This window comes from Aspergillus pseudoviridinutans (assembly GCF_018340605.1).
Source record: "Aspergillus pseudoviridinutans IFM 55266 DNA, scaffold_3, whole genome shotgun sequence".
Taxonomy (NCBI): Eukaryota; Fungi; Ascomycota; class Eurotiomycetes; order Eurotiales; family Aspergillaceae; genus Aspergillus; species Aspergillus pseudoviridinutans.
This window is the reverse complement of record NW_025091283.1, coordinates 371,728-398,702: the sequence shown is the minus strand read 5'-3', so window position 1 is coordinate 398,702 and position 26,975 is coordinate 371,728. Positions and strand designations below refer to the sequence as shown.

General features: G+C 47.7%; 6 protein-coding genes across 6 annotated transcripts; 4 read left to right on the top strand and 2 right to left on the bottom strand.

Annotated features, from left to right (window-relative positions):
* Positions 1 to 353: 353 nt before the first annotated feature.
* Positions 354 to 584, top strand: Asppvi_003853 (S-methyl-5-thioadenosine phosphorylase; the record flags this gene model as incomplete). Its single annotated transcript, XM_043299810.1, has 1 exon — positions 354 to 584. The coding sequence occupies one exon, from the start codon at positions 354 to 356 to the stop codon at positions 582 to 584; it is 231 nt and encodes a 76-aa protein (XP_043155745.1).
* A 207-nt stretch (positions 585 to 791) lies between these two features.
* Positions 792 to 8,776, bottom strand: Asppvi_003852 (type I polyketide synthase; the record flags this gene model as incomplete). Its single annotated transcript, XM_043299809.1, has 10 exons — positions 792 to 3,761; positions 3,812 to 3,837; positions 3,903 to 3,999; positions 4,054 to 6,203; positions 6,267 to 6,639; positions 7,159 to 7,290; positions 7,343 to 7,455; positions 7,503 to 7,626; positions 7,694 to 8,204; positions 8,259 to 8,776. 10 exons carry the CDS (start codon positions 8,774 to 8,776, stop codon positions 792 to 794), a joined length of 7,014 nt encoding a protein of 2,337 aa, XP_043155744.1.
* A 2,020-nt stretch (positions 8,777 to 10,796) lies between these two features.
* Positions 10,797 to 11,726, bottom strand: Asppvi_003851 (alpha/beta hydrolase; the record flags this gene model as incomplete). The annotated part of the gene is made up of 1 exon (XM_043299808.1): positions 10,797 to 11,726. One exon carries the CDS (start codon positions 11,724 to 11,726, stop codon positions 10,797 to 10,799), a length of 930 nt encoding a protein of 309 aa, XP_043155743.1.
* Positions 11,727 to 12,459: 733 nt separating this feature from the next.
* Positions 12,460 to 13,563, top strand: Asppvi_003850 (TauD/TfdA dioxygenase family protein; the record flags this gene model as incomplete). Its single annotated transcript, XM_043299807.1, has 2 exons — positions 12,460 to 13,101; positions 13,180 to 13,563. 2 exons carry the CDS (start codon positions 12,460 to 12,462, stop codon positions 13,561 to 13,563), a joined length of 1,026 nt encoding a protein of 341 aa, XP_043155742.1.
* An 852-nt stretch (positions 13,564 to 14,415) lies between these two features.
* On the top strand, positions 14,416 to 16,453 carry Asppvi_003849 (cytochrome P450; the record flags this gene model as incomplete). Its single annotated transcript, XM_043299806.1, has 4 exons — positions 14,416 to 14,619; positions 14,687 to 15,129; positions 15,348 to 15,732; positions 15,839 to 16,453. The coding sequence occupies 4 exons, from the start codon at positions 14,416 to 14,418 to the stop codon at positions 16,451 to 16,453; spliced, it is 1,647 nt and encodes a 548-aa protein (XP_043155741.1).
* A 5,837-nt stretch (positions 16,454 to 22,290) lies between these two features.
* Asppvi_003848 (uncharacterized protein) lies at positions 22,291 to 24,178 on the top strand (the record flags this gene model as incomplete). The annotated part of the gene is made up of 3 exons (XM_043299805.1): positions 22,291 to 22,666; positions 22,724 to 22,918; positions 22,968 to 24,178. 3 exons carry the CDS (start codon positions 22,291 to 22,293, stop codon positions 24,176 to 24,178), a joined length of 1,782 nt encoding a protein of 593 aa, XP_043155740.1.
* Positions 24,179 to 26,975: the final 2,797 nt, after the last annotated feature.

The window sequence follows — 26,975 nt, the reverse complement described above, 5'->3', positions numbered from 1 at the left end:
AATTATTTGTATGCTTACGTGAGTGTGTGGGTACGCGCAATTTCAATCAAGCAGTTCCTTTACTATTATATATATCTACGGAAGCTGAGACAGAATGGGCTAGTACTATTGTCTGCATGGGTAGGTTATTCAAATTCTGTGAGATGCAAGAGACAGGCTAACTCTCCCATTTTTCTTTCTATAAAGGGCCATCCGTTCTCCACTCGCGCAGAGCGCAACATGCACCGTTCTTGGGGTGGGAAGTGCCATCAACATGTCCGTCCTGCCCGAGGCGAAGCTGGCCTGTGAGGCTGAAATTGCCTACCAGATGATCTGCATGTCGACCCGACTATGACTGCTGGCACGAGTCTACCATGGATGTCACTGTGGAGATGGTTATGGGCCACATGAAGGCAAATGCTGACAATGCTCGTCGCTTTGTCACTGTTGTGCTTGACGCTCTGGCTAACGATGAGCACTCTGATCTTGTTCAGGCTAAGCACCTGGCTGGCTCTGTCAAGTTTGGTATCAGTACTCCTCAGCCACACTGGAGTCCTGAGGCCCAGAAAAAGCTCAACCGGCTGTTCCCAGGCTACTTCCAATAAATGCCCCATATGTCATCCTAGCTCACATAGCTTCTGTGAAACACTTCTAGCACAATTACTAGGAAAATAGCCAGGTACGTAAATGCACTCATACCAAATTCAAATGCCCAAATTGGAATAAACAAAACTAGGACACAATCAACTTTTTGATTTGATATGTCATTATCAATTGAGACCCGCGCAGGTATAGTTGAACTCGCAGTCAACTTATGCACTGCTGCTCAATTTTTCCCGGAGCTTTTTCGCAGCCAGCCCTCCAATATCAAGCATGCTGCCTCCGTTTTTCAATTCAAGCACAGATATCTCCACTCCAAGGTTTTGCTTCCACCAATTCCGTACTTCGATTGCTACCAGAGAATCTACACCAGCATCTGTGAGCGTGAGTCCAAGGTCCAGCGGCTCTTCACCCTCTTGCCGCATCAGGAAGGTTGCCACACGGTCTCGGAGCTCTCGAGCCATAAATTCTGTGGCTGCAGGTTGCTGAAGCAGGGCCGGATCAGCGTTAATTTCCGAGAGGAATGATCTCAGTCCGTTGCTCGTGGTCTCGGCTTTTGTAGAGGTTGTCTCGATGTTCCGATAGATGGCCATGCGAGGGTCACGTTTCCAGATGATGTGGTTCTCTGGATGCATGATGGGTAACTGACACTCCGACATTTGGGTGACTTGGCTTGGGTTGTGGAAAACAAGACCGGTTCCCAGGTCTTCTATTCTGGCAGGGTATGAGACTGAGGGGCTGGATGATTTGGCAATAGTCAACTGCAGCGTATCGAGGAAGTCCTGCTCGGTGATCAGTCGGGTTGACCCGGCTTGCATGGACGCTTTGACAGCGGGATTTTGGCTGATGAACCCCACATCATTGATTGCGCCGATATCTTGGACCGATGCTTTCAATCCCTGAGAATGTCGATACTGCGCGAAAGCGTCGAGGAAGGTGTTGGCAGCAGCGTAATTGGCCTGCCCATAGTATCCCATCTGACCACAGGCAGAAGAGAACATGACGAAGAAGTCAAGATACTCGTTTGGCAATGCATTGTGGATATTCCAGGTTCCATCCACCTTTGGTTTGAGAGCGGTGTGGTAATCCTCGAGACTCATGTCCAAGATTCCCACGTCGCAGAKGACCATCGCCATTTGCATGACACCGGCAATTGGCACTGGCGCTTGCTGGATGGCGTTCTTGACAGTTACATGATCAGCGACATCCCCCGCCCAGGCTTGTACTGTGCAACCCCTTGCTTCAAGCTCTTGCATGAACATATTGTCATTTTCTGACGTCCCAGCAGTGCGCGACAGGAAAATGAGATGCCTGGCGCCATGAGTAACCATCCACGTAGCAATGGCCCGTCCCAACCCGCCCATTCCACCGACGAGGAGGTAAGCTCGATCTTGTTTGAATGATGGCGTGGGTGTCTCTACACTCCATCCAAGTGCTCCTTGATCCTCCGGAAACTTGACGACGACCTTTCCGATATGGGACCCTTGTTGCATGTACCGGAAGGCGTCTTGGACCTCATTGGCGCCGTAGAGAGTGATGGGATTGATCGGCCGGATGTGGACCCCAGTGCAGAGATGCAACATCAGCTTCATTAGCTTCATAATCTTGGTGGGGTTGGTGACAATATATCTGCTCAAGTCAATCCCGAAATACGTGCGGTTGTCTTCAAATCTCTCAAGAGCCAGCTGGCCTCGACCGATCATGTCTCTTTTCCCGATTTCAATCATGCAGCCCGATGCGGCTACACATTCCCATGAGGCGTGCAACAACTCCCCCGAGAGAGAGTTCAGTACGCAGTCGACGCCTACACCATTCGTCGCTGCCATGATGTCATCTCGAAAGCTGGTATCACGCGAATGGAAAATCCGATCGCGAGGAATGGCATGCTCTTGGACTAAGGATTCCACCTTGCGTTCACTACCCACCGTGCAGTAAATGTCCAGTCCAAGCCACCGTGCTACATTGATAGCCGCAATGCCGACACCTCCCGTGGCTGCATGGATGAGGATGGACTGTCCACGTTCAAGACGTGCCTTTTCAACAACACCAAGGAGTACCGTGACATACGCGGCAGACATGCTCGCCGCATCCTCAAAGCTGAGGCAGTCCGGTATCCGCAGAGTGAAGCATCCCTGTCTCTGGACCTCCGTCGCCAGACCAACCGTGGAAGCTCCGATATAGACAACCCTGTCTCCCACTTCGAGATGGTCAACGTTTGCGCCGGTCTTGCTAACGTATCCAGCCCCCTCCACGCCAAAGATAGCATCCTTTGAGGCATTATCCACCACGCCCATGGCAACAAGCACATCTTTGAAGTTCAATCCAACAGCTTGTGTTTGAATCTGCACTTGATCTGCTCCAAGCTCAGGTAGAGCACATCCACTCCAATACAGAGATTGTAACAGCCCATGGGTCCCAATCCTCAACACCTTTGTAGCAGGCTCGGCTGCTGTTTCTTTTAAGGCCTTCTTGACTGGGTACCAGTGGTACCGTCCAACATGCACAGCACCATTAGCCCAACAGTACTCCATGTCTGGATCGACGTCCCCGTCATCCTCATTGCATTGTTGCAGTTTGTTGAGGACATCAACCACTGCAAATGCCGCTTCCAAACTAGTGTGGGATTCCATTTCGAGAGTGCTGAGGGGCATTGCGAGCTCCGAGCGGATGGTTCGAGTCACCCCGAGAATCAATGCTGTATGCGGATCATTTGATTTTATCTGCGCCAGAGGTAAAAGCCAAAGGACAGTTGCCTGTTGCAGAGTCCCAATCATATGAAGGAATTGATCCCAGTCTGCTTCGCTTGGGGCTTTCAAGAAAGGCTGGTCAAGGTCAAGAAAAGATATCAGATCCTGGTCCGGGATAGTATGCTGCTCATCACCCAATTGGCAGTGCATCGTCTGGAATCCTTTTTGCTGTAGCAGTTTCTCCACCTTCAATGCCAGGGGATGGATTGCGGATGGTCCAGAAAGGAGCGTAATAGTTCGGGGATATTCAACCTCGATTGCTCGCCGGGCCACGATATTTGCATTGAGGTGATATGGCTTCTCATTATCAAACTTGACCGTCTCGCACCCGTTAAATCCTGCAGAACGCAGCCTTATATCCCATTCTTCAGGCAAAATGAAAGGTTTTCCGTCGCGGCCGTCTGCTGCCCCGAGCCACCAGCCCGAGAAGATGCCCTTTTCAAGTCAGGATTTCTTTCACCTGCAGAAATGAGAAAGGGACTTACCATGATATAGCCCATGCTGTTTCCAACTGCAGTTATCAACGGTTAGTCAATAGTCTGATCACAACCTTGGAGAGTGAAGCCTAAGACTTACCTGGAGAGAGCTCCTGTAAGAATAGGCGGCCCTGAGGCTTCAGTAAAGTTCTGACATGAACAAGCGTATCATGCAGAATGGGTGTGGCATGTAGAACCTGCAAGACATTTAGCGGGATTATTCCAAAAGAGTGTGGTGGTGCAGTTCTCACATTGGAGGCAATGATAAGGTCGTACTCCTCGCGCTGGAACCCCTGCTCCAGCGGATGTCTTGAGATATCGAGTACCTTATACTCAATAGCCTGGTACCCTGCGAACCTCTTATTTGCAGCTGGAAAGAAACCAGACGACACATCTGTAAAGGTGTACTGCAAATAAAGCCGTTCCCCATACGACGAGCGAAGGTGTTCAAGAACCTTGGCAGTCAGCCCACCTGTGCCAGCTCCAATCTCAAGGATTTTCATCTGGGGTTGCATATGGCCGAGGAGCTGGAAAAACTCGCTGACGTCCCACATGTCGTTGGCCCAATTGTATACATTTGACAATGTCCCATCGTTGATGACGAGGTCAAGGAAGTCCTTTTTTCCCTCAAATATATTAACCAGCTGGTCATATGCCTTCCAGATTGCGATTCCAACATCACCACAACCGATAGCCTTGCATTGCTCAAGAACCTTGGGAATCAGCTTGCGGCGGTCTTTGGAAGACATGTTGACCAAGTCAACTGAATCCTCGACCAGAATGTAGCCCGGCTCTGCCAATCGCGCACATTGAGTCCCCAGCCACTGCCTATACTGCTCAAGATGTGGCTGCGCTGTTGAGACGCCCTGTAAGGCGATGTTAGATTCAAGGGCGCAGAGCACATACAGTCTCTCGCCCAACATGAGTTGTTCTCGGATGTCGTAGATTGGTCTGGTCAGTTTGCCACTGTCCAGGAAGGAAAAGTCGGGTTTCCATTCCAAAGTGACAGCCATTGGCTCTGGGTCATCACTGTCCTTCTCTAGGCATATATGCACCGGATCCTTCAGGTAGAGGAGCAAGTCCCCGTCTTCCCCGATCCCGTACAGGTGACCACCAGACGAAGTTTGACCGCCGCTTGTGGAGCAGACATGGATTCTCTTACCTGTTCCATGGCCGACATAGATCTCTCCGAGGAATTTGKGCAGAGGGAGGTAATCAACAGTGCGATAGTCACCCTGAAAGATGGCTACTGTCAGTGCCTGGAAGGCCAAGTCCAGAGTGATTGGGTGGAGAGGGTATGTGGATTCGGATGCTGTCTCAGGTTTATCAATGATATCCGCCGCGGACCTGGTCTCGGTAACGCCAGCGGTGATCTTTTGGAGGCCAGTGAAGCAAGGGCCATAATTCAGTCCGACACGGGCACAGGTTTCGTACCAACGGGTTGATGAGACCTTTCTGGGGAGTGTCTCCGCTACCTTTTTGAAGGCTGGCGGTGGCGTAGACGCACGACCGATTCGGACTAATCCAGAGCAATGCTTCTTCCACGTTTCTACATCATGCGATACGATCAGGAACTCATACCAGTCACTATTGAGGCTTGTTGTCAGGCGCTGAGGGCGAAGAGTTGTAACAATTTCGGTCGCGGCGTCTTCCTGAAGAAGTAAAGCCTGATGAAGATCCACAGACTTCACAGTATAGTCTCGTGCATCGCCCTCGGTCAGCTGGAATGCGGCTTCGCCAGCTAAGGCAATGTAACAAGCAGCTGGGAATACGATATCCTTCCCAACCCGATGATCCCTCAGCCAAGGAAGTTCGTAAAGCTGAAGATTGTTTCGCCAAGTTGGGACCATATCAGTTCCTTCCAGAGTCCGAATACCCAACAAGTCATGTGGAAGGTGCTTTGGGAATCGCCAATTGCTCATCACTCTTGACTCAACCCAGTAACTTTTTTCATAATGAAATTGGTATGCTGGCAGATCTGGTAGCACTATAGCATCGGTAGGATCGGAATTAGCTCTGATATCCACACCTGCTGTAAAGAGCTGGCCTATCGTTGAAAGAAACGACTCTCTATCGTTCTTACCGCGGACCAACGTGGGGACGTAAAGGACTGTGGAGGGAAGTGGTTGTGTGATTTGGCTTAGTGCGCCTCGCAGACTCGAGTGTGGTCCAACCTCCAATAGAACCAACTGAGGTGTTGTAGAAACCATAGACTTGACAGCGGCATTAAAGAGAACGGGATTTTCCAAATTCTCCTGCCAGTAGTGCGGACCGAATTGAGACGCCTCAGAAAGTACCGTTCCACCGTACGCACTAGAGTAAAATGGGACTCTGGGCGGACGAGGGTCAAGATGGCTAGCGACCAGGTCACGGTATTTGGCTCCCAAATCACGCATGTGGTCTAATTTCTCGGTATTAGCATCAAGCTTTGTGAGACTGCTCAAATGGGTATTGAAGCACATACCAGAATGATAAGCCATTTCCACCTTCAGTCTTCTAACGAATGTGTCCTCATTCGCCTTCTTGATCTTGGCCATCACCGTCTCTAAAGCATCCACATTCCCTGCCAAAGTGACACTGGATGGACTGTTTTCACAAGCAACACTAACTCCCGGAAGCAGAAAAGCAGCGACTTGTGCCTTACCTAGCCCAACAGCTGCCATCCCCCCCTTCTGCGGCGGGTCCTTACAGACATGACCGCGGTAGAAGGCAATGGTAATGGCTTCTGTTTTCGTCAAAGATCTGGCTGAGTATGAAGCAGCTATTTCGCCACTGGAATGCCCAACGACAGCAAATGGCTTGACGCCCCATGATTCTAACAGGTCTACAAGTCCGATCTGTAGAGCAGTACAGATTGTTTGAGAATATTCTGGTTGTGACAAGATTTTTCCATCATCTGTGTGGCAAAGAACATCTGTCATTTCTATTAGTATGGTTCACTTTTGGTAAGTGGCTTGATATGTGTCAACTTGCCTTCAATAGACCAAGAGGGGGCATGTTCAAGGGTCTTTAATACACGGTCCATGGATCGAATATTCTCTAGGAAGGATGGAAACTCCAACATCAAATCACGTCCCATATGTACCCTACACTCTTTAGGGATGACACGCGATGACAACTTTGGAAAGAGCGAATAAAGGAAGGAAGACATACCACTGGGCTCCTTGTCCTGTAAACACGAATGCAGTTTGGTTCAAATACCTGCAGGGCGCTGCGGCAGTCTCAGACAGCAGCTGACTCCCATTTGAGACACAAAAAGCTCTGTATTTTAGTCGCTCTCTTCTCTCAGAGAGATTATAGGCAATTTTTCTCAAACGATCGGGGAACTTGGCTAGATAATTTTGATGTTTTTTTACCATCGACTTTACAGATTCCGGATGACCAGCGGAGAAAATCAGTAGTTCTTTCCTCTGGCTCTGGTCATTGACCACTGGTGGGATTGACTTTGGTAATCCTAGGCCGAAGGAGGCAGCCGAATCTAGAATAAACTGGATGGTAGAGTCAGTGGGCGCTGTTATATAATACAGAGATTCATATTACATGGACGTTAGATCCACCAATGCCGTAAGAGTTCACACTCAGTCGCTCAGCACGATCCTTGGGCCATGGGCAAACCTTCACCGGAACCTGTAGCTTTGCTGTTTCCCATGAAACTATAACTATTAGCAGGATGTGGAAAGCAGGCATAAAGGTAACTTACTCGCTGGATTGGGTGTCTTGAACTTGATATTCGGGATGATAGTCTGGTGTTCTAGCGAGACCACCGCTTTGACGAGACTCGTGAGAGCTGCGGCGCCTTCACTATGACCCAGGTTTGGTTTGACCTGCGACCTTGGTAAGTTTTCATAAGGCTACATGGTAATATCCACGAAGCAACTAAAAAATACGTACCGCGCCAATGTACACTCCTTCCTTGCCGAAACACCTAGCAATTGCCTCTGCCTCGATTGGATCACCCGTGGCTGTCCCCGTGCCGTGTGCCTCTACCATTGCGGTCTGAGAAAAGTCTAGGCCAGCAATCGAATATGCCTCACGCATGGCTGCCTCGTGAGAGTCGGCATTCGGGGTACTGAATCCGAGTGTCCTTCCATCAGAATTGCTGGATGATGCTCGAAGAATAGCCCGGATGGGATTGCCATCTCGAATCGCCTCGTCAAGCCGCTTGATATATATCGCTAACACAGCTTCTCCGCGAGCATAGCCGTCTGCCGCTGCATCAAATGACTTGCACGATCCTTCCGGGGATAGTGCTGCTTGAATACTCATGGCGACCGTCATTCCAGGTGCGAAGATCAGGTTTGCTCCTGCCACGATCGCCGAAGTGATGTTGCCTCTTTGGATCTCCTGCATCGCCTCATGTAGGCCGACTGCGGCTGACGAACATGCGGTCTTCACCATCACACTGCACGTGGTCAATATACATACGCTTCCGGGAGGGGTCCGAGATATGGCTCACCTCGGTCCCTTTAGGTCATATTCGTATGAAATCCGATTGGCGATTGCATAATCCAGCGCGCCGATCAGTCCGTAGGAGCTGTTGAAACTGGCATCCTTTTGTCGCATATCCTGCCAGTCCTCTCCAAACAAGCCCACATATGTTCCAACCTTCTTTCCCCGCCAATTTGTCTCGCCAGCGCTTTCGAGAGCTTCACGAACTACTTCCAGGGACAGTCTTTGATTGGGGTCCAGGTGAGAAGCCTCAGTCGCCGTGATTTTGAATGTAGTGGGATCAAAATTTGACAGATCGGCGTCAAGGAAGTAGCCATGTCGCGTGATTACTGTGCCTTTTTTACCATGAGGACTGAAGTGGGCGTCGACATTGTATCGATTGGGGGGAACAATAGAGCGAGCATCTTTCTGGTCGATGAGGAAATTATAAAGCTCTTCCTCGTGGCGGATCCCGCCAGGCAATCGCATTCCCATGCCGCAGATAGCGATAGGGACACTCGACCCTGGGGGTATTGGCTGGAACATATTGAGAGTCTGGAGAGGCAATAGAGGGTCAATGGTGGCGAGTCTTGGAAATGAGAATTTGAGCGGAGGAAATGAGAATCCGAGTTACGCTCAAGTGCTCTGATAGTTCACCTTACGTGATGATATACTAGTAAGTATTTAAGGCCTCAATTGACTGAACAAACTTGGAAGTCGGCTAAGGCTAGACTAGGAGCTCCCCCGCCCCTTTAGTACTTGCTTTCATCATCGCTCTTCTATGTACACATAGTCAAATTCTGCTTTCCTCTTTCCGTGATCATAGTGGATTGTATGTACTGTAGTACGGGCGGAGTATGTTGATCATACCTGGGAATACGGAGCGGAGCGGACATCTGGATGAATCAGATCGATAAGGACATGTGGGCGCCCTACAATCTAGGTAGATAAGGATTACTCGCTTTTCAGCCTATGTAAAGTTTTAGCGTCTCCATTGAATACCCACGGACACGTATGTAATACAGTAGGATCGAAGTCTGTTAATGATACAGATCGCTGAGGAGTGTGGATACCCTTTGAAGCCGCTAACGATTTGCTTTTCCACGTAGAAGATTTTAGCATTTCCACCACATAGCACGTGTGGGACAGTGGGGCTGACATATCGATCTTGCACAGATCAAATTAGATCGCCAAGCAGTGTGGGCGCCCCAAAATCTAACGATTTGGATACTGTAATAGTATCTACTTGCAGGGTAGAAGGCCTGTCAATCAGGTAGAAGAAGAGCACTAAGTCCAATTAATTCAAAGACTGTTTCTTGAGGGTCCCCTTAAGAAGCCTCTGCCTTCAAGTTATTTACATACGCCCTCCTAGAGGGCCTCCTACCCGACCAGAATACATAGTACAAGGGCCAACTCAGCTGAGGCCTGGTCTTGTGTAACATAAAGGAGGGGTAAGACGAGGTCGTGGTTCGGGCCGGCTTCCCCGTAGAAACCCCATCGTTGAGGTCGCCAATCCTGACCGATCCATCGGCATCAAAGGGGAGTAGAGGTAACCATAGAAGGAAAGTAGAAGGGAACGCATAACGCGCGTAAAATACTCACGTACCCACACACTTTCAAGCCACGTTCCAAGATTTTACATGTAGATCTGTACATCTGTCTACACTCAATGTTTTCCGGACCAGGCCTAAGAATAAAAGGTTGTACAGTTTAAAGGTTTGAACCTTGGAAATGCTGTCCATTGCATGGCCCGCCGCTTAGCATTGGTCAATTGGTTAATTGAGTGCTTGGACATTCTAGAGATACTATATAAATATATATGAGCATTCTTGGCTGCTCTTTCAATGCCGTCTATCATTTCCCACGTAGGAGAATGTGTATGCAGGTCTCGGGCCTCCGAGTCCCAAGCACTATTCGCTTCAAATTTCCACATACATTCAGGTGTAAAATGTTTGAATCACCGCCCTTTCTACCACATATTCTACCGGCGAAATAATTTCGTGGTAGCCAATATCCGGTGCACTGCCCCATATTTTTAAAATCAATACAAGTAGACGAAAAAAGCATTGCTATTATTCCTTAATTCCTGATTATATTTATCTTCTTAACCTTGTTCGTGGCAGATACGGGAGATCGGATTCTGTTCAGAAAGGCGGTATCAAAAACAGTGTTTCAAACACTTTACACTCCACTGTATGCATACCTGTGCTCTGTATGTAAGCTGTATGCAAATTGTAAATCTTTGAATCTGCTGGGGTCGGGGACCGGTTTCCACCTCTCAGAATCTCGATATGGAAGAAGAGACGGGTGTTGATCACATTCTCCTCTCCGTGTAGATACCGGTCTTCTGCCGGTGTCATCAAGACCAATATTTCTCCAAGAAAAGGCGTCTTCCTTCTGCTATCCAATTCTCATTCCCACTCATTTCAACGTCGAATAGATGCTCCGCAGATAATAGATCAAATCTGACTGGACTGGCTGGAGAAATTTCCTTCAACCGTTGTACAAAATTCGATGAACAAAGAGGAGGGGCCTGGCGGAAGCATCCATAATTAGCAGGCGGACATCAAGGATTACAAAAGAAAAAACTGACTAGCGTGTCGTTCATCCCATGAATAATCCAAATCGGAATAATATCAGTCATTTTGCCTTCTGGGTTGTTGTGTTGCTGTGTGACTTTTGCTGCCATCCTCTTAACCATATTGAACATGTCTTTATTGCCTCCACCTTTCCCCTTGAGCAACCGGCTAAAGTAGCACTGCTGTGTCATGCATAGGAACAGCTCCCACATATCAGGAGTCGGTTCTTGCCACGTCCGTATGCTGCCCGATTGCTGTAGCTTCTGCATGTATTTCCGAATCAATATTTCGGCCTGCCTGGGAGGAGGTGGTCTCATGCCCATAATCGTCCTAGGACGCGGGATCCTGAGCTCGGGAACATCAAGATCAAGTGGCGCATATGTGCAAATGACAGCCTGGATGACAACTTGAACATCTGTGCACCCGCTTATAGCTGCCTCTCGGTCATGGCCAGGCCCATCAGATAGAATAGATGATAGCTCAAGGCCCGAATATACCGCCAGGGAGCCCCCGGAGCTCTCCCCGCAACACAATATCCGCGAGAGGTCAGGGATAAACCCCCACGAATGTTCTTCCGCAATTGGGAGCAGAGCACACTGCACCCAGCGCCAGAAATGGTCCACGTCACTGAGGATATCGGCCATGCTGGATTCGGGAAGGAGTCTATAGTCGGGGCGAATAATGATCGCGTCATGGGCTTGTGCGAGGTCCAGAAACCATTGTGCGAACCAGGGCTCATAGCGGCGGTGGCCCAGGATGAAGCCACCGCCGTGGAAATGGACCATCACTGGACATTTCTGCTTGTGATTGGAGCGAGATAGGAAATGAGTTGGAATGAAGAGCGTGGCGTCGAGCGAATGGTTTGCCACGATGCGGTAAGGAAGATCGAAGAGGGTGAAGGGATCGAAACGAGACATCGGCATAAAATTTCTGAAGTGTTTTGCGCTTGAATGTAGATTGGTGTCTGGAAAGGAGAAGAATAAGAACGAAAGAGCAAGGAGCCTCGGTGATGATGCAAAGCTCACTTTGCGTGCTTTGAAACCGCGAGAGTCGCCGGAGCCGGCGCCGTAGTTAGTGCCCTGGCTCTACTCCGTAGGCATCATTTCCAATGCCTAATTTTCGTATTAATACAGCTGTTGGGTACGCCTGGATATGACCTGTCGATCCCATAAGGTGGAGAATGTGGAGCCATATCTTGTACCTTCAAACTTAATCTTCGCACACTGCCAAGAATCATGATTCAGTAGTTTGATAGACTTGGAATATCAGTGGATACTCTGTGGACTTCAAATATTGGCTTCGATTTCTTGGTAATCTATGTAATGCGGCCATCCAGCACCTACAAGCCGTATTTCCAACCCACATGACTCTCAAACAAGGGATATTTCCGCTTTTCAGATGGCAGCTCTCCCTCCACTGCCACGGGTTCCATAGAGCTATCGAGTTGGCACGGGAAAGGTTGAATCTTCGCAAAGACCAAATTTTTGGCTGGGTTTGACAACGTTGGAAGATATCATCCGACGACCAGGCACACTCCAACAGATAGACTGATTGAGCCCACAGCCCTTTTTTTCTCAACGTACACTTAGTGCACACAATCTACCTTTGTGACCCAGTGATTCATCTTCCATTGACATTCAGACTTGTGCCATGACCATCAACAAACCCAGTCTAACCTTCAACCCACTGCACCCCACATTTGGAGCTGAATGCAAGGGTGTGGACTTCTCTCAACCAGTGTCTACAGAGACCATTGACCATATTCGCGCCGCGATGGCCAAATATGGAGTCCTGGTATTTCGCAATACTGCTCTCGACGATACGAGCCACACGAACCTGGCGCGTCAATTCGGCAAGCTAGATGTTTCGACGGTGGTGAGGAAATCCGGGACACCGTATCGACTGGGTCCCGAAAGCCAATTGACTGACATTGCGAATGTGGACCAGAATGGCAATATCGTGTCAGTGAATAGTTTACAAGCGCAAGCATTCCGGGGAAATGGTCTCTTTCACGTGGATTGCTCCTTCAACCACCGTCGAGCGGGATATTCTCTCCTCCGTGCCCACCAGTTGCCTCCTCCAGGGAGTGCCGGTGAGACCGAATTCGCTGATACCCGAAGCGCATATGCGGATCTGAATGAGAATATGAAGACTGAGATCCATGACTATGTCTTGTGGCATTCTATACTGCATAGTCGAATCTTGGCAGTTCCGGATAATTGGATCTTCAAGATTGTCGACTGGACATTGGATATGCATGGCCTCCGTCATCTTCCCTATCTCATGATTTTAGTATGTTACCACCTTTCTCTACCGAGTCAGAAAACTTATACTAGTCTGTGGCTGATACCTTGTGCTCATCGCTTTTAGTTGCTAACCATTCGCTTCCTGGGATTTTGGGTTCGCCTGGCGGATACTACTGTGGTTTCAATGTGCTTGTTCGGCCTACTCCGGCTCCTTCTGTTGCGCCAGGCACCGGGTCCCTTGGCTGCCCGCGCTCCTCATCGGCTGGTACAACTACACAAACCGAGCAGCCGGATGAACCTGTACATTGCGGCACATGCATACCGTATAGAGGGGTGGTCCAAGTCAGCCAGCAAACCCGTGATCGAGGCTTTAATGCAGCATGCAAGTCAAGAGAAATATACTTTCAAAGTGGATTGGGAAAACAACGGGGATATGATTATATGGGTACGCAATATCGAACTATCCGGTCCGCTTGAGCAACATCAGATGTTGATTTCCACAGGATAACACGTGTGTAATGCACCGATCATCCGGAGGCTCATACCAGGGACGGTATGTCCGCGATATGCGAAGAGCCACCGTCTATGACTCTACCTGAGCGCCTAGGTGACTTATCAGTATCAATACATTCGTATTCGCGGCATTGAGTCAGTCAGATTTCATGTGGCAAAGAGGGAAACACAAACTCAAGTTAGACCTCATTTGTACCTGATTTTCTTTTCTTCGCGAACTTCCTCCCTCTCTCTCCCCCCCCCCTCTTTTTGAGTGGTGTGAAATACTATTGAGCAATCCCGAATCCTTCTGAGGTCTTTGGGAGCATATGCAGAAGTATAGACTTGTAGGAGTCCCGCAACAGGCCCACAGGTGAGACCTGTCATACATACACTACCTAATGTGGGAGAGGAGGCAAGCGTAAAGAAATGACCTCCGAAGCTTTTTCCGAGTAATAAAAAAGCGGTCAGGACTGAGAAGGTCAAGGAAGATCTCCTTTTCAAAATTACCGCTAGCGACGACTAGCGCTGCTAGCTAAAGCGATGGTGATAAGAGCATCGTCGATCCGAACTCAACCAAATTTGGAATTTCCAATTGGCCGATCTAGTCTGATGCAGCTGCAGATCCCTCAGAAGGAGTCTTCTTGTAGCCTGTTCTTAGGTCACATGTACGAGATGATTATAAAGATCGCTGCTGTATTAGGATTGGTATTAGCAAAGGCCGAAAATGGATCATTTAGGCGGTAAGCAATTTCTCTAAAGTTCCCTTCCTCCAAACGAGACCAGTTACTTTCTGCATTCTTGAAATTTTTAGTCGAGTTACCACCACCCTGGATTGGTGGCAGTTATTTGTGTGAGAATTCTCATCATGGCAGTCGATGATAGTTTTCTGGCTCTGGTGGCCTTCACCCTCACCGAGGCCTATTTCCTCCATCGCACCTTAGTCACCCACGAGACCTTGCGCGCCGTGCTTCTCAGCTTGCTAGTCGTCAATGTTCTTCTCAAATGCGTCTATACTATATTCATTTGGCCGTTCTTCGTCAACCCGCTGCGTCATCTGCCAAAGGTTCCGGTCAGTATTACTCCGCGCGAGCATTATCAGAACACAGCAAGAATCGCTACTAAGAAATGCTTTGTAGGGCTTCTTGAGCAATCTCAAGTTCTTTGACTTCCCCCGTAGGTGCAGACCACTGCTCTGGATGAAGACCATCCCAAATGAAGGGCTAATCCACCTGCACGACATCCTCGGCCAGTCCTATCTGCTTGCCACCAACCATCAGGCCCTGGCAGATGTCATGAGCACAAAGGTCTATGACTTTGAGAAGCCCTGGCGTGCGCGCAACTTCATCGCCCGCATCCTGGGCTTCGGTCTGGTCCTGTCTGAGGGCGCTTCTCACAAGAAGCAACGGAAGGCGCTGACTCCGGCTTTTAATATCAAACATATTCGCGCCATGTACTCCCTAATGTGGGATAAGACCAACCAGCTTTTGGAGGAGATGGAAAAAGAGTTGAGACAGTGTCCGATGCAGGGGACTAACGTGGCTGATGGGGAGGGTACGCTCGAGATGGGGGTGTGGGGGAGGTATGTGCTGTCCTATTCCCTCTGTCCAAATGTTTGCATGACTCTTTAGGTACCCTGGTATGTACCAAGGTACCTACCTGCTCATAATGAACTGTGTAGGGAGCCATATTATACTGAACTATCTAAAACCTTTCATGGCACCTAAAAAATAATGCAAATGGATGATCAGAGGGGGTGAATTGTCGCGATGGTTCGGTATACTGATGATGTTTCTCTAGTCGTTTAACTCTCGATATCATCGGCCCTGCTGCCATGGGAAGAGACTTCCGCTCGCTACAGAAAAATGACAATCCTGTGGCAGAAAGCTTTTTCCGTCTTCGTGAGCCTAGCTTCGAGAAGCTGGTGTTTTTTGCCATAAATTTCATCCTGCCACAGTGGCTGGCGCGGCGTTTGCCCTTGCGCATGAATAAAGTAATCGACGACGAGACTAATTTCCTTCGAGATCTCTGTCAAGATATTGTCAACGATAAGCGACAAGCCTTGAACGTATCTAAGAATTTAGTCAAGGATTTTGAGGCTGATATCCTTGGTACGATGATGCTAGGAGGAGACTTTTCGAACGCAGAGCTAGTGGATCAGATGTTAACATTCCTGGCCGGGGGAGTAAGTTTCACTTTCCATTTTCAATATTCGAATCGATGTGTGATTGATTACATTGTCCAGCTAGTTAAATCAACATTATAATATCTGCTAACTCCAAAGCTTCTAGCACGAAACCACTGCGCGTGCTATCACATGGGCCTGCTACCTACTCACCCAACGTCCAGATATCCAAGAGCGTCTCCGCTGTGAAATCCGGGCAAAGATCCCTTGCGCCAGCAACCCAATAACTTACCAAGACCTCGAATGCTTACCTCTACTAAACGGCGTCTGCCAAGAAGTCCTACGCCTCTACCCCTCAATCCCCGCGACACTTCGAGAATCTATACGCGATACTGTAATCGCTGGCACTCGCATCCCTAAGGGCACACGTGTGATCTTGTGCCCGTGGGCAATCAACCGAGCCCCAGTCTTCTGGGGCGATAACGGCGAGGAGTTCTTGCCGGAGCGGTGGATCGACAAGGACAAGAATGGTAACCTGGTGCCGAACAACCATGGTGGTGCATCAACCAATTTCGCGCAGATTACTTTCCTACATGGTCAGCGGTCGTGTATTGGGAAGGACTTCGCGCGTGCGGAGCTGCGGTGTGCGGTGGCGGGTGTGGTTGGCCGGTTTGCATTTGAGATGCAGGATCCGAAGCAGGAAATCCATATTGCTGGCGCGTTGACGACGAAGCCTATTGAGGGGATGCATTTGCGGATGCGCCGGCTTGATGCCTGGTAGCCGCCAGTCTGGCTGGAGTCACTTCCGGCTGGGAGTCCCCTTTCTGGCTGGGAGTCCCCTCTCTGGCTGGAGTCACCTGATGTAGATGGATGGATACTTTTTTTATTGCCTGCCTACATTTTCGATGTCGTTTCAATGAATCTTTATGGACAAATTGCAGAGCTCGTGGCGGGGACAGCGTTGGCTTGCATTATGCGATCCTTCATGACAGATGACTAATTGGCGGAATAGGGGCGCTTTTCTGACTATGTTGACGGAAAACCTTGGCACCTGAGGAGGGACTCCTGTCTCTTTTAAATAGGTCGTTATTTTCAATCTCAAAGAGGTTGCGCGAGACTTTACCTACCAATGGCCCTGACTCCTAATGCTTTTCCTTGTCTTCACTGGGAGTCTCCCTAACTTTGGGGCTATTGGGCTTGTATATTTCAGAAGATTCTTGCATTTGGAGAATCTCGATTCATCCTCAACGTGTCTGCGCTTGAAGGCAAGACAGCCCCGACAGGAGCCCCGACCGGCGCCCTGGCCCTTGATCTACCATCTACTGCCACCTCCGACAATAATACCCTGATGGAGGAATCCGATGTTAGGCTAGAGCCTGGTCACGCCGAAGCTTCCAAGGACTGGCAATCTGCAGACTTACCTCTTGACGGAGGGTTACAAGCTTGGCTGATGGTTCTGGGCGCATGGTGTGCATCGTTTTGCACCTTCGAATGGCTCAATAGTACGTTAACCTATGAATATGGGATCGTGTCTGCTTCCTATGATTGGACTATCCGTCTCTGGGGCACAGCCACAGGTACCGCGAGGCGGATACATAATTCTGATTTAATAGTAACAGCCCTCTCATTCTTGGCTGATGGCCGTTGTCTGGACTCTGATCGTGGTTCGCTCTCCTTAAATAATGAGGACTCCGACTCCTTCAGCAACATAATATTCGTGCACGAAAAATGGATAAGCCGCAACGGGCAGCAGTTGATTTGGCTTCCACCACAGTATCGGCAACATGTGCACTTACCAGAGAGACCACTGTGATACTCGGCCATGCATCAGGAGTCTTGGCATTCCTCTGGTTGACCAAGCACGGCTAACCTTGTTGTAACTACTATGATTATGATTGCTTTGTCCCTATCTTTCCTCTTCCCTAGTCTCCTTAATACCTAATGTCTTTGTAAAAGACGGGCCTKGGAAAGTGTTTCCCCAGCACTTCATCATATTCCCGCAGAAGCTTCCAGCTTCCAGCAGATTCTAGATTGCAGGCTGTGCAATGAGCACGGTGACACCCAAGTGATGGCTTTCTAGACTCCGTGGGTTGGTTCATTGATTTCATTTTCCCTGGCCCCTCGCAAAAAGAGCGATATACAGGCTACCACAATTATATATATATCCAAGTACGTACATGTAGAGTATTCTACTTCCTAAAAACAGACTTAAGGGCCTCAAGGCCCACCATAGCCCAATTGCTGCTCCTAGTTTTAGGCTGCCCTCATAGCGCGCGACTCCAAAACTGCTGTGATGCCTCAGCGAATCTAGCACAGCCGTGACCATCCTAGCATGTGGGACAGTGACTGGTTTACCTTTCTTACCTTTAGTTAAGCCTCCCAGCAGACTTAAGACACTGCTAAATGCATCCCCCACTTCACTCTGTAACTTCCTTCCCATATAATTATAGCTTCGAAAATGCTTAGCACAGCATGCACTACACCACTACTTTATGGACTGCGGTGGCACTGCAGCCCTAAGCCCTTTTCAGCTTCCGCAGCCATATCCCCACCCAATAGTGACAGCCCTGAGGCACTAACATCTGTTCATTAATACCTTACCGTACTTTCACCCACACTACTATATAAAGGATGCAAAACCCCTTTCCGCATGGACTTAACCCCTTACATTATAACGACACATGGCCAATATTTCTAGAAAGCTACCTGATAGTTTATCTCCTCCTTTAAGCAATAGCCTGGCAGCATGCTAATTATGCTAAAGGCACTGCTCATGGTACAGTATGCATGGTAACTAGCAAAATAGGATATCTTATATAAGATATATGTGTACCTTTGCAATCTCTCTCTAAAGAATAAAATAAATTCCTTACAGCTCTTCAGCTATAACTAATAAAGTAAAAATAATATATGGTTATATCTTCGCCTCTATATTAAATAGAGAATGGCTGTTTCCAAGGAATAAGGATGGCACTTACTTAAGTAGACTAGTAGTTATCAAAAGTAGACTGGTTAAACCCAACCCAGAAACCCGAACCCAACCAGGCCCAAACCCGCCTTAGGCTGGGTTTGGGTTGAGAATCCTTAACCCATGGGCTGGTTAGGTTCTGAGAACTAGAACATATTTAGGTTTTGGGTTAAAAAATAGGTTAGGTTAGATTAGGTTAGATTAGGTTAGATTTATCATTATAAGAGTAGTAATAAATATATTAATATTATACTAAGATGCTAATTTAATGTCTCCTATTAAGTATTACCTAATATTTATCCTATTTATACTAGTAATGAGTCAGTTACTATAGAATCTAGGGCTGATATAATGTTATTTAAAGTTTACAGGCATATCTTTAAGCTAAAGATACTAATAGTAATATTATCTAAGCCTAGAGTTGCATTTGGTCTGAGTTCGGGTGAGTCCAACCCCAGTTGGAACCGAACCGCTGCAATTTCAAGTCTAAATTTTAGAAATTAGAATCATGATCCATTCCAATTTAGTTTGAGTTTAACTGTAAAACTCAAAGCTTGGCGCAGCTAAACTATTTCTAGCTAAGTCATATTACTTACTAACTAACCATAGTTAGATTCAGTGAGGGTTCAGATTAGATAAACCACTATTTAAAACTAACATTTTACAACCATAAGATGTTATAATATCTCCTTATATACTGATTATTATAATTTAAAATATTATTTATATAAGACTCTATATGCGAAGGTTTTATCCTGACTTAATAAGTAATAGATTTAAGCTATATTAGGTAAGTTTATAGTTTATAGCTTAAAATATAATAAAATACATGAATATATATATAAATGTCATGATTATTCATGCTCACTGGAGACCTTTATATATTATATTAGTTCTCAGCCTCTCTTATATCTAATAAGATAATCTAAGTATACTAAATCTAACTATAGTTAGATTAAGAAAGGACTATATATCATACACCTATATAGTTTTAATAAAACTAAGAATAATATAACTGAGTAGTGTGTGACTAAGTAGTATGTAACTAAATAGTATTATAAGATACTAAATCTAACTATAGTTAGATTAAAAAAAGGAATAGAATATAACAGAAATATCTTTAATACTTTTAGATAACTAAGTATAGGATAATGTAACTAAGTAGTATTATAAGATAAAGTAGTTATGTAGGCAGTGTACTTAAGACACTAGATAATCTTCTTAGTAGTCTTGGCCTTCTTATAGAAGATAGGCTTAGTCTAACTACTATAACTACTCTACTTATAGTTAGAATAATGCTTACCCTAGTTCAACCAGGAGGCCTTGCTAGCCTTATACTAGGTGACCTTGTGCTATATATACTTATAGCACTCCTTAGAGCTATAATACATTCAGTAGGTTTTAGAAATATTAACTATTTTAATAGAGTTGCTGGATTATAAGATTATTAGTTATTAGATCTACTATAAGAATCTAACCAGGGTTAGATTGAGGGAGGAAGTAATATAAGAAGTCTTTAGACTTACAGTATATCCTAGCAGGTTTTAGGAATATTAACTATTTTAACTGAGTTGCCAGATCATGAGATTATTAGTTATTAGATCTACTATAAGAATCTAACCAGGGTTAGATTAAGGGAGGAAGTGATATAAGAAGTCCTTAGACTTACAGTACATCCTAGTAGGTTTTAGGAATGTTAACTATTTTAACTAAGGTGGCCGGATTGCAAGATTATTAGTTATTAGATCTATTATAAGATACTAAATCTAACCACAGTTAGATTGAGAAAGGAAAAAACCATCATATAAATATCTTTAATATATAATATAACTAGGTATGTGATAATGCAACTAAGTACTATATAACTAATTAAGTTACTATGTAACTAACTAAGTCACTATATAACTGACTAAGTTACTATATAATTAACTAAAACTATATCACTAACTAAGTAGTAACCACTAACTACCTAACTATATAAGATACTAAATCTAACTATAGTTAGATTTAAATAGACTACATATCATACCTGTTTAATACTTTTAATGTAACTGAGTATGCACCTAAGAACTATTTTTAACTAGCTAAATACTATGCAACTAACTAAGTCCTAAGGTAAGGTAAGGTATTAGGTGGGATTATATAATATTAATTAGCTAATTATATATTATACAACTTAATATCAAAGAAATTAATATCATAAAGTGAATTTCTTTAATATTTACTACCTCTTAAGTTATAAACACTAGTTATAAATAAAGAACAGTAACTTAATAGTAAATATAAATAAGTATGAGGTATAGCACAGTATTATAAATACTTATCTACTAATAAATATATAGGCTATTAAACATTCTCTTCTTTTTTCTTTAGAATTTTATAAAACTGTAGTTTTACTAAAATTAGCCTAGCTCCTGAATAATCTCCTAGATCTAACTATGGTTAGATTTAACCACACCTAAGGTATGTACCCTATACTTTATTTCTTACTTAAAATCTATCAGCCTTATCTGCATGGGTAAATCTAACTATAGGACAATTCGTATTTACCAAAGGGGCGCCGTTTTTGGCAACCGCCCTCTTCCGGTTTAGCGCCCGTCTCGCCCGACCCCGACACGGTTTAGTGCGTAGCGGATCGGGTTTAGTGCGCGACACTATCCCTGAAACAGAACTGCCGCCTCGCGCCGCCTTCATCGCTGCCTCCCAACTATATAAGGCCGCTGGTGCGTCGCCTCATGGTCCCTCCCTCCTTCGTCTGCTACTGCCATCGCAATTCTCTCTTTTCGCGCGGCTCGCGCGGCCCACCGGCCGCCCCCCTGATCCCTGTTGCATCTTCGGAAATGAGTGCTCAGCCCCCTTCTCTTCTCTCCTCATCCTTCGGCGACCCCGACTGGCTCAGGCAACCAGTCGATTCCACCAGCTGAGGTAGCGAGTCGCGCGTAGACCAATCCCACTGGGAGCCACGAGACGATCACTGGCGGTCAGCCTGCCGTCCACGATGCACAGCCCTCACGCAGATTCCAATTGGGGCAACTTGGCCTCCTTGGCAATGGTCCCCTTTTTCGCGCTGGGGCGCTTCAGCTGAACGGTGGCTCCGTTTCGCATCCTGTCCTGGGTAGGACAACCCGTACGCCAATAACAGAAATGCCTCATGTCGGACGATGACGTTGCAGGCCCGTTCGCGGCGTCATTGTCACTCCTCCACAACGCGACGCTTTCAACGATTGGCGGACTGGATTGGCGAGGTTGCATTCGGACTTTGACCAACAAGGAACGCCTGCCGCGGAATTGCGATTGCTCCACTGGCTGCGTGTTCCACATCGTATGACTTTCGTTTTTCCGGCCATTCGAAGCCCCATCATCGGAAGTGGTGAAGCGGTGGGCTGATTTCAGCCCGTGCCTGGGAAGCTACCTCGAGGTGTTTGGAACTTTTGTGAGAGAGGATGAGCCAGCCCGGTCTTCCCTTGCTACGGTGCTGATCTACATTGTGATATCAGGTGCTGCGAGGTTCCATTCCATTTACTTATAAATGATCACCCCCTCTTGTCGTTCTGCGTTCAAGCAAACCGCCCTTGGCTGCTTTGTAGCAGCATCAGCTTCCCGCTACCCTGTGCAGTTGAAAAAACTCTCTCCGAAGACCCCGAGAAGTCATGATCAGCCTTGACAATATTGATTTCTACCACCATCCCCCTCCTCCCAAACCCCCCGCGCACACTTCGTCCTCTTCCGGCTGGAAGTCATACCATGTACCCTCTGCTCCCCAGTCCATTCCATTTTCATATCCCCTTTCACATCCTCTTCCCCCCAAGCCTCCTACCGCTATAACGGCGGTCACAACTTCCACGGTCAAAGGCCCCTTCCAATGCGCTGTCCCTCGCAATATATTTGATATTGAGCTTGAGAATGTCTCAACTCGAGAAAACAGCCCCGTTGTGAGAGACACGGACTTGGAGGCGGACCATGAAAGTGGGTCCCAAGCCGGAAATGGTCTTGGTGATCGATGCGAGGATGCTTCTCCTAGTCTTGGTGCGTGGGAAATATCTGTGACTATATTCGGGGACTCTCTGCTGATGCTCGACGCAGTAGCTAGTTCAATGACGTCGGAGCTCCCAGTTATACCAGCCGGCACCGATGACTGCGAGGGAGGAGGGAATCTATTGGTTACCCGAAGAAGGGCCTTGCGAGACCAGCTAGATACATGGCCACAGTCACCAGGTGATGCTCTCTGCTCTGGTCCGATCGCCACAGGCGCAGAAGCAGACTCGGGCTACTCAAGTGGTGTGTGGCTTATGCCCCTCTTACTCTTGGCTTCACTAATATATTGCAGGACAATCTTTTAGCGCAGTCGATAATTTACCGGGTGGCTCAGACTGTCTCCCATTGTCCTTATCTTGGTGCGACGCCGAAAAGCAGACAACAACGATAGACGGTGCTCCAAAGCATCGCAACTCTCAGCTACGTTCTCCAGCCTTTTCGTACCATGCGTCACCTGAGAGCCAGTGTCGCGCTCGACCTGGTCAACACCATGGAATCCCGTTTGAGGACTCACCGTCCGAGGCAGCATGCTGTGGAGAGCAGACGAGAGCCTTGACGGTTAGTGCGTCTAATTCGCCAACCGCCACGCCCAGTATTGCCTCAAGCAGAAACACCAGTACTGGCTGTGAAGATAACATCTGTGTCCTCCCTAGCCTGAACTTGCAACCACAACGTAAGGGAAAGCAACCGAGGTCAAACTCGCCTCCCCGCCGTGTACTTCGCTCTCGAGTGAATACAGAACGCAACCGGCGCGATTGGCCACGTTCTGTTGCTGTGGTCATCCCAGTCCGTCGATCGGCCAGCTCGATGGCAGGAACTTCCAGGGACTCCCTTGTGCAGCCGTCACACCGTTTTCACCAAGCCAGTGCGAGTTGCGATAGCGAAGAAGACCAGCCAACAGACAGCTTCACCGGAAACTATTCTCTGCTCACAAGAAAAGCTGCCGCTGATGGCGGAGAACACCCGCGAAAAAGGCGTCGGCGGGAACTAGCCTCAAAGACTGCTCAGGACACCTCGGTTTCCGCTCGCTGTCTCTCCGATGGCTGCATAGCCGCACATGAAGACCCATCTGGCGTTGACTTTCTCACTAGTCCTGGTGAGGCTCAGGAGATTTTCGGCCGCGGCATCATCCGTATTCAACCGCACGGTCAGCGGCACGCATACTTCCTTACATTCCTTCCAGATGCCGTTGATCGTCTGCCGTCTCACGTCCAACCCCGGTCGGCCCCCGACCGGCCAGTATGCACCAAACGTGCTCCCCACCCCTCGTCAAAAGCACGTGCAGTCGAGAAAGGAAACGTGCAATTAGCCCCCCGCCAGACCCAGAATCCTAGGAAAAGGAAGCCATGGCTACCAGAGGAAGAGGAACTCTTGGTAGAGTTAAGAAGGAATCGGGGGCTTCCTTGGTCAACTGTAACAAGATTGTTCTCGGACCAATATCCGGGAAGAAGTCAAGGTTCTATTCAGGTATATTGGAGCACAAATCACAAGAGGCTACTATAAAGGCTTTCCGCACACTGTTCTCTCCCTCGCGTGAGCTGCGGGTGGCCTTTTTCCACGGCCGATCGGACGATTCACTATTTTATCTCGGATCCTTGGTACCTAAAGATGGTAACCTCAGACCGCACCATTTTATTCTTGGGCCATTCTGCCTCGCAACGGTTATACCCATTCTGTCAATCTTTCAGTGGGCCCCGTTGATCCAGAAATACTCTGGACGCGGATCTTATGCGGAACAACATTGAACCCGCCCGCTGTCGCTATTACTCCTAGAGTTACCCACTTTGATAACTTAACACTATAACAGTTGTTTTCAATGAGCCTCATGATATCGTCAGCAATATGTCGTTCTTCTACTTTCTCATCTTCATCGTACCAGCCTCCAAGCTCAGGGGCATAATGTAGAGCGGACCATTTTGTATCCGCCACCGACGCAGTCGCCTTTCAGCTTGTCCTTTTGGAGTCGATACTTCAGCAAATGTCTAATTCTTTGGCCTTGGGGATAACGCTGACCATGTACTCACCTTCCTCACGCTCCACTTGTCTGATATCTCTGTCTGTCTCCATTGTATCTCTTCCGATCCAATGCCTGATGGCTGCAGCTGAAATATGATGCAGGACTAGCCACTAGCTATCGTGCTGGGGGTGTCTCGAGATGTCGGCGTCCAGTAATTTTCGTGCTCCGGAGGGAAAGCCACAACTTTTTGGAGAAGGCCTGTATCAACTTCTGCCATTATGATATTGTCGTTGCGAAGCGATAGAACCCAAATTTTTTGCCCTCTCTTTGTCTTCAAAGACATTTATGAATGGAGTGGGTCGTCGGTTGTAGTTGGTGCTGAATGGCAGAAATGATATTAGCAGCAGTATCCAGCGTATCCATAGACATCGACCATCCTGGTTTCTGTTTGAGGGTTAGATCCTAAAGCCCACTTAGTCTCCATTTGGCCGCCAAGATCAGACATGAAAGGTCTAGGTCGCAATACTATCGTTCAAAAATCTACGAGGACACTTTCCTTTCCTCTTTGAGTCATTGCCGCTTTAAAAGGGCGAGCCGGGTGAGTCAGGTGATTTGCTCACCTTCAGAGATGATTTGCTCACGCCTTGGAGGTGATTCCTTCACCATCTGTGGTGATTCGCTCACCTCTTCAACACCAACACTCACCCTTGGTCCCTTATCCTCCACGCCAGTTTCCTAGCTGCTTCGCCTACGCATTCACAATGCGTCGACTAGGACACAGGGAGCATGGCTCTGAGAAGTCAGGGTCCCCGCGGCCCCCCCGACAAAAATCGCGAAGCAGTTCTGCCTACCCTCCGTGACTTCTCTTACACTCCTTCGTCCTGATATCTCGCACCGCTTTGAAATCTGCTGCCTATTCCTTCTCTCAGTCTTGCTGTGAATATTGTTTTCCTCCGCTCCTTCGTGTTATACTGTATCTCTGTTCCGCAGAAATGCCGAAAGGAAAACAAATGATTGATAGACTGGCTGTTGCCCAAGCCAACGGCTATATTCGAGGAGCGAATCGAGAAAACGACCAACATCATTGTGCGACCTTCTACTCAAACGGATCCAAGGTTCTCCAGGAACGAGTTCTATCGGATTATATTGTGTTAGTGCCATCCATACTCCTTTAATATACACTCATTCATCTTACTGACCTTTGTCTCTTGAACACTTAGGTAGGCGTCCCAAGAGGATGAAAAACTCCGAGAAGAGGGCCTTCGTGAAGGACAGCTCGTAAATGATCAAGTAACTAGCTATGGACTATCAAACGGTTGCTCCATGATATCGGAGTAACTCCGCCACCTCAACTTTACCCTGTTTCAGAGATTCTTCCTCTTCCTCATTCATTTCCAGCCACGCCAGATCTTCCTTTGAGGCGGTCGCCTGTGCGGCCTGCAAAGCGCTGTTAAAGGGCCCGCCTTCTAACCTAAGATTCACCTCCGCTCCAGCCTCTATCAAAAGCTCAGCACAATCTTTTTGACCAAGGCCAGAGGCAGCAGCGAGTGCACTTCCATATTTTCCATTTGGAAGGCATTGATTAACGTCTGCTTTGGCGCCGATGAGGTATCTCACAGCTCCGAGATTCCCCATCGCTGCTGCTTTTGCGAGGGCGCTGCCGAAATATCCATCCTGCAGTGGCATGTTCACGTCTGCTCGTGCTTCCTGTACCAGGTACTTGACGACATCAACAGTTGATGCAGCAGTGAGAGCACTGCCAAAGCCTCCATGTTGGAGTTGCATGTTGACATCAGCCCCTGCTTCCATAACAAGGAACTTGACAATCTCAAGTTGTCCAATTGCAGCTGCTGCTGCGAGGGCGCTGCCATAGTTTCCACTTTGAAGTTACAGGTTAACATGAGCGCCCGCTTCCTGCACCAGGAACTTGACAATCTCAATGTCTTGCATTGATGCTGCAGCGAGAGCACTGCCATAGTCTCCATGTTCAAGTCGCATGTTGGCATCAGCCCCTGCTTCCTGCACGAGGAACTTGACAATCTCAAGTTGTCCGGTTGCAGCAGCTGCTGTGAGGGCGCTGCCATAGTCTCCATGTTTAAGTTGCAGGTTGACATCAACCCCTACTCCCTGCACCAGGAGCTTGACAATCTGGATGTCCTGCGTCGATGCTGCAGCGAGAGCACTGCCAAAGCCTCCATGTTTGAGTTGCATGTTGACATCAGCCCCTGCTTCTGTAACAAGGAACTTGACAATCTCAAGTTGTCCCTTTGCAGCAGCTGTTGCGAGGGCGCTGCCATAGTATCCTTGCGTAAGTTGCAGGTTGACATCAGCCCCTGCTTCCTG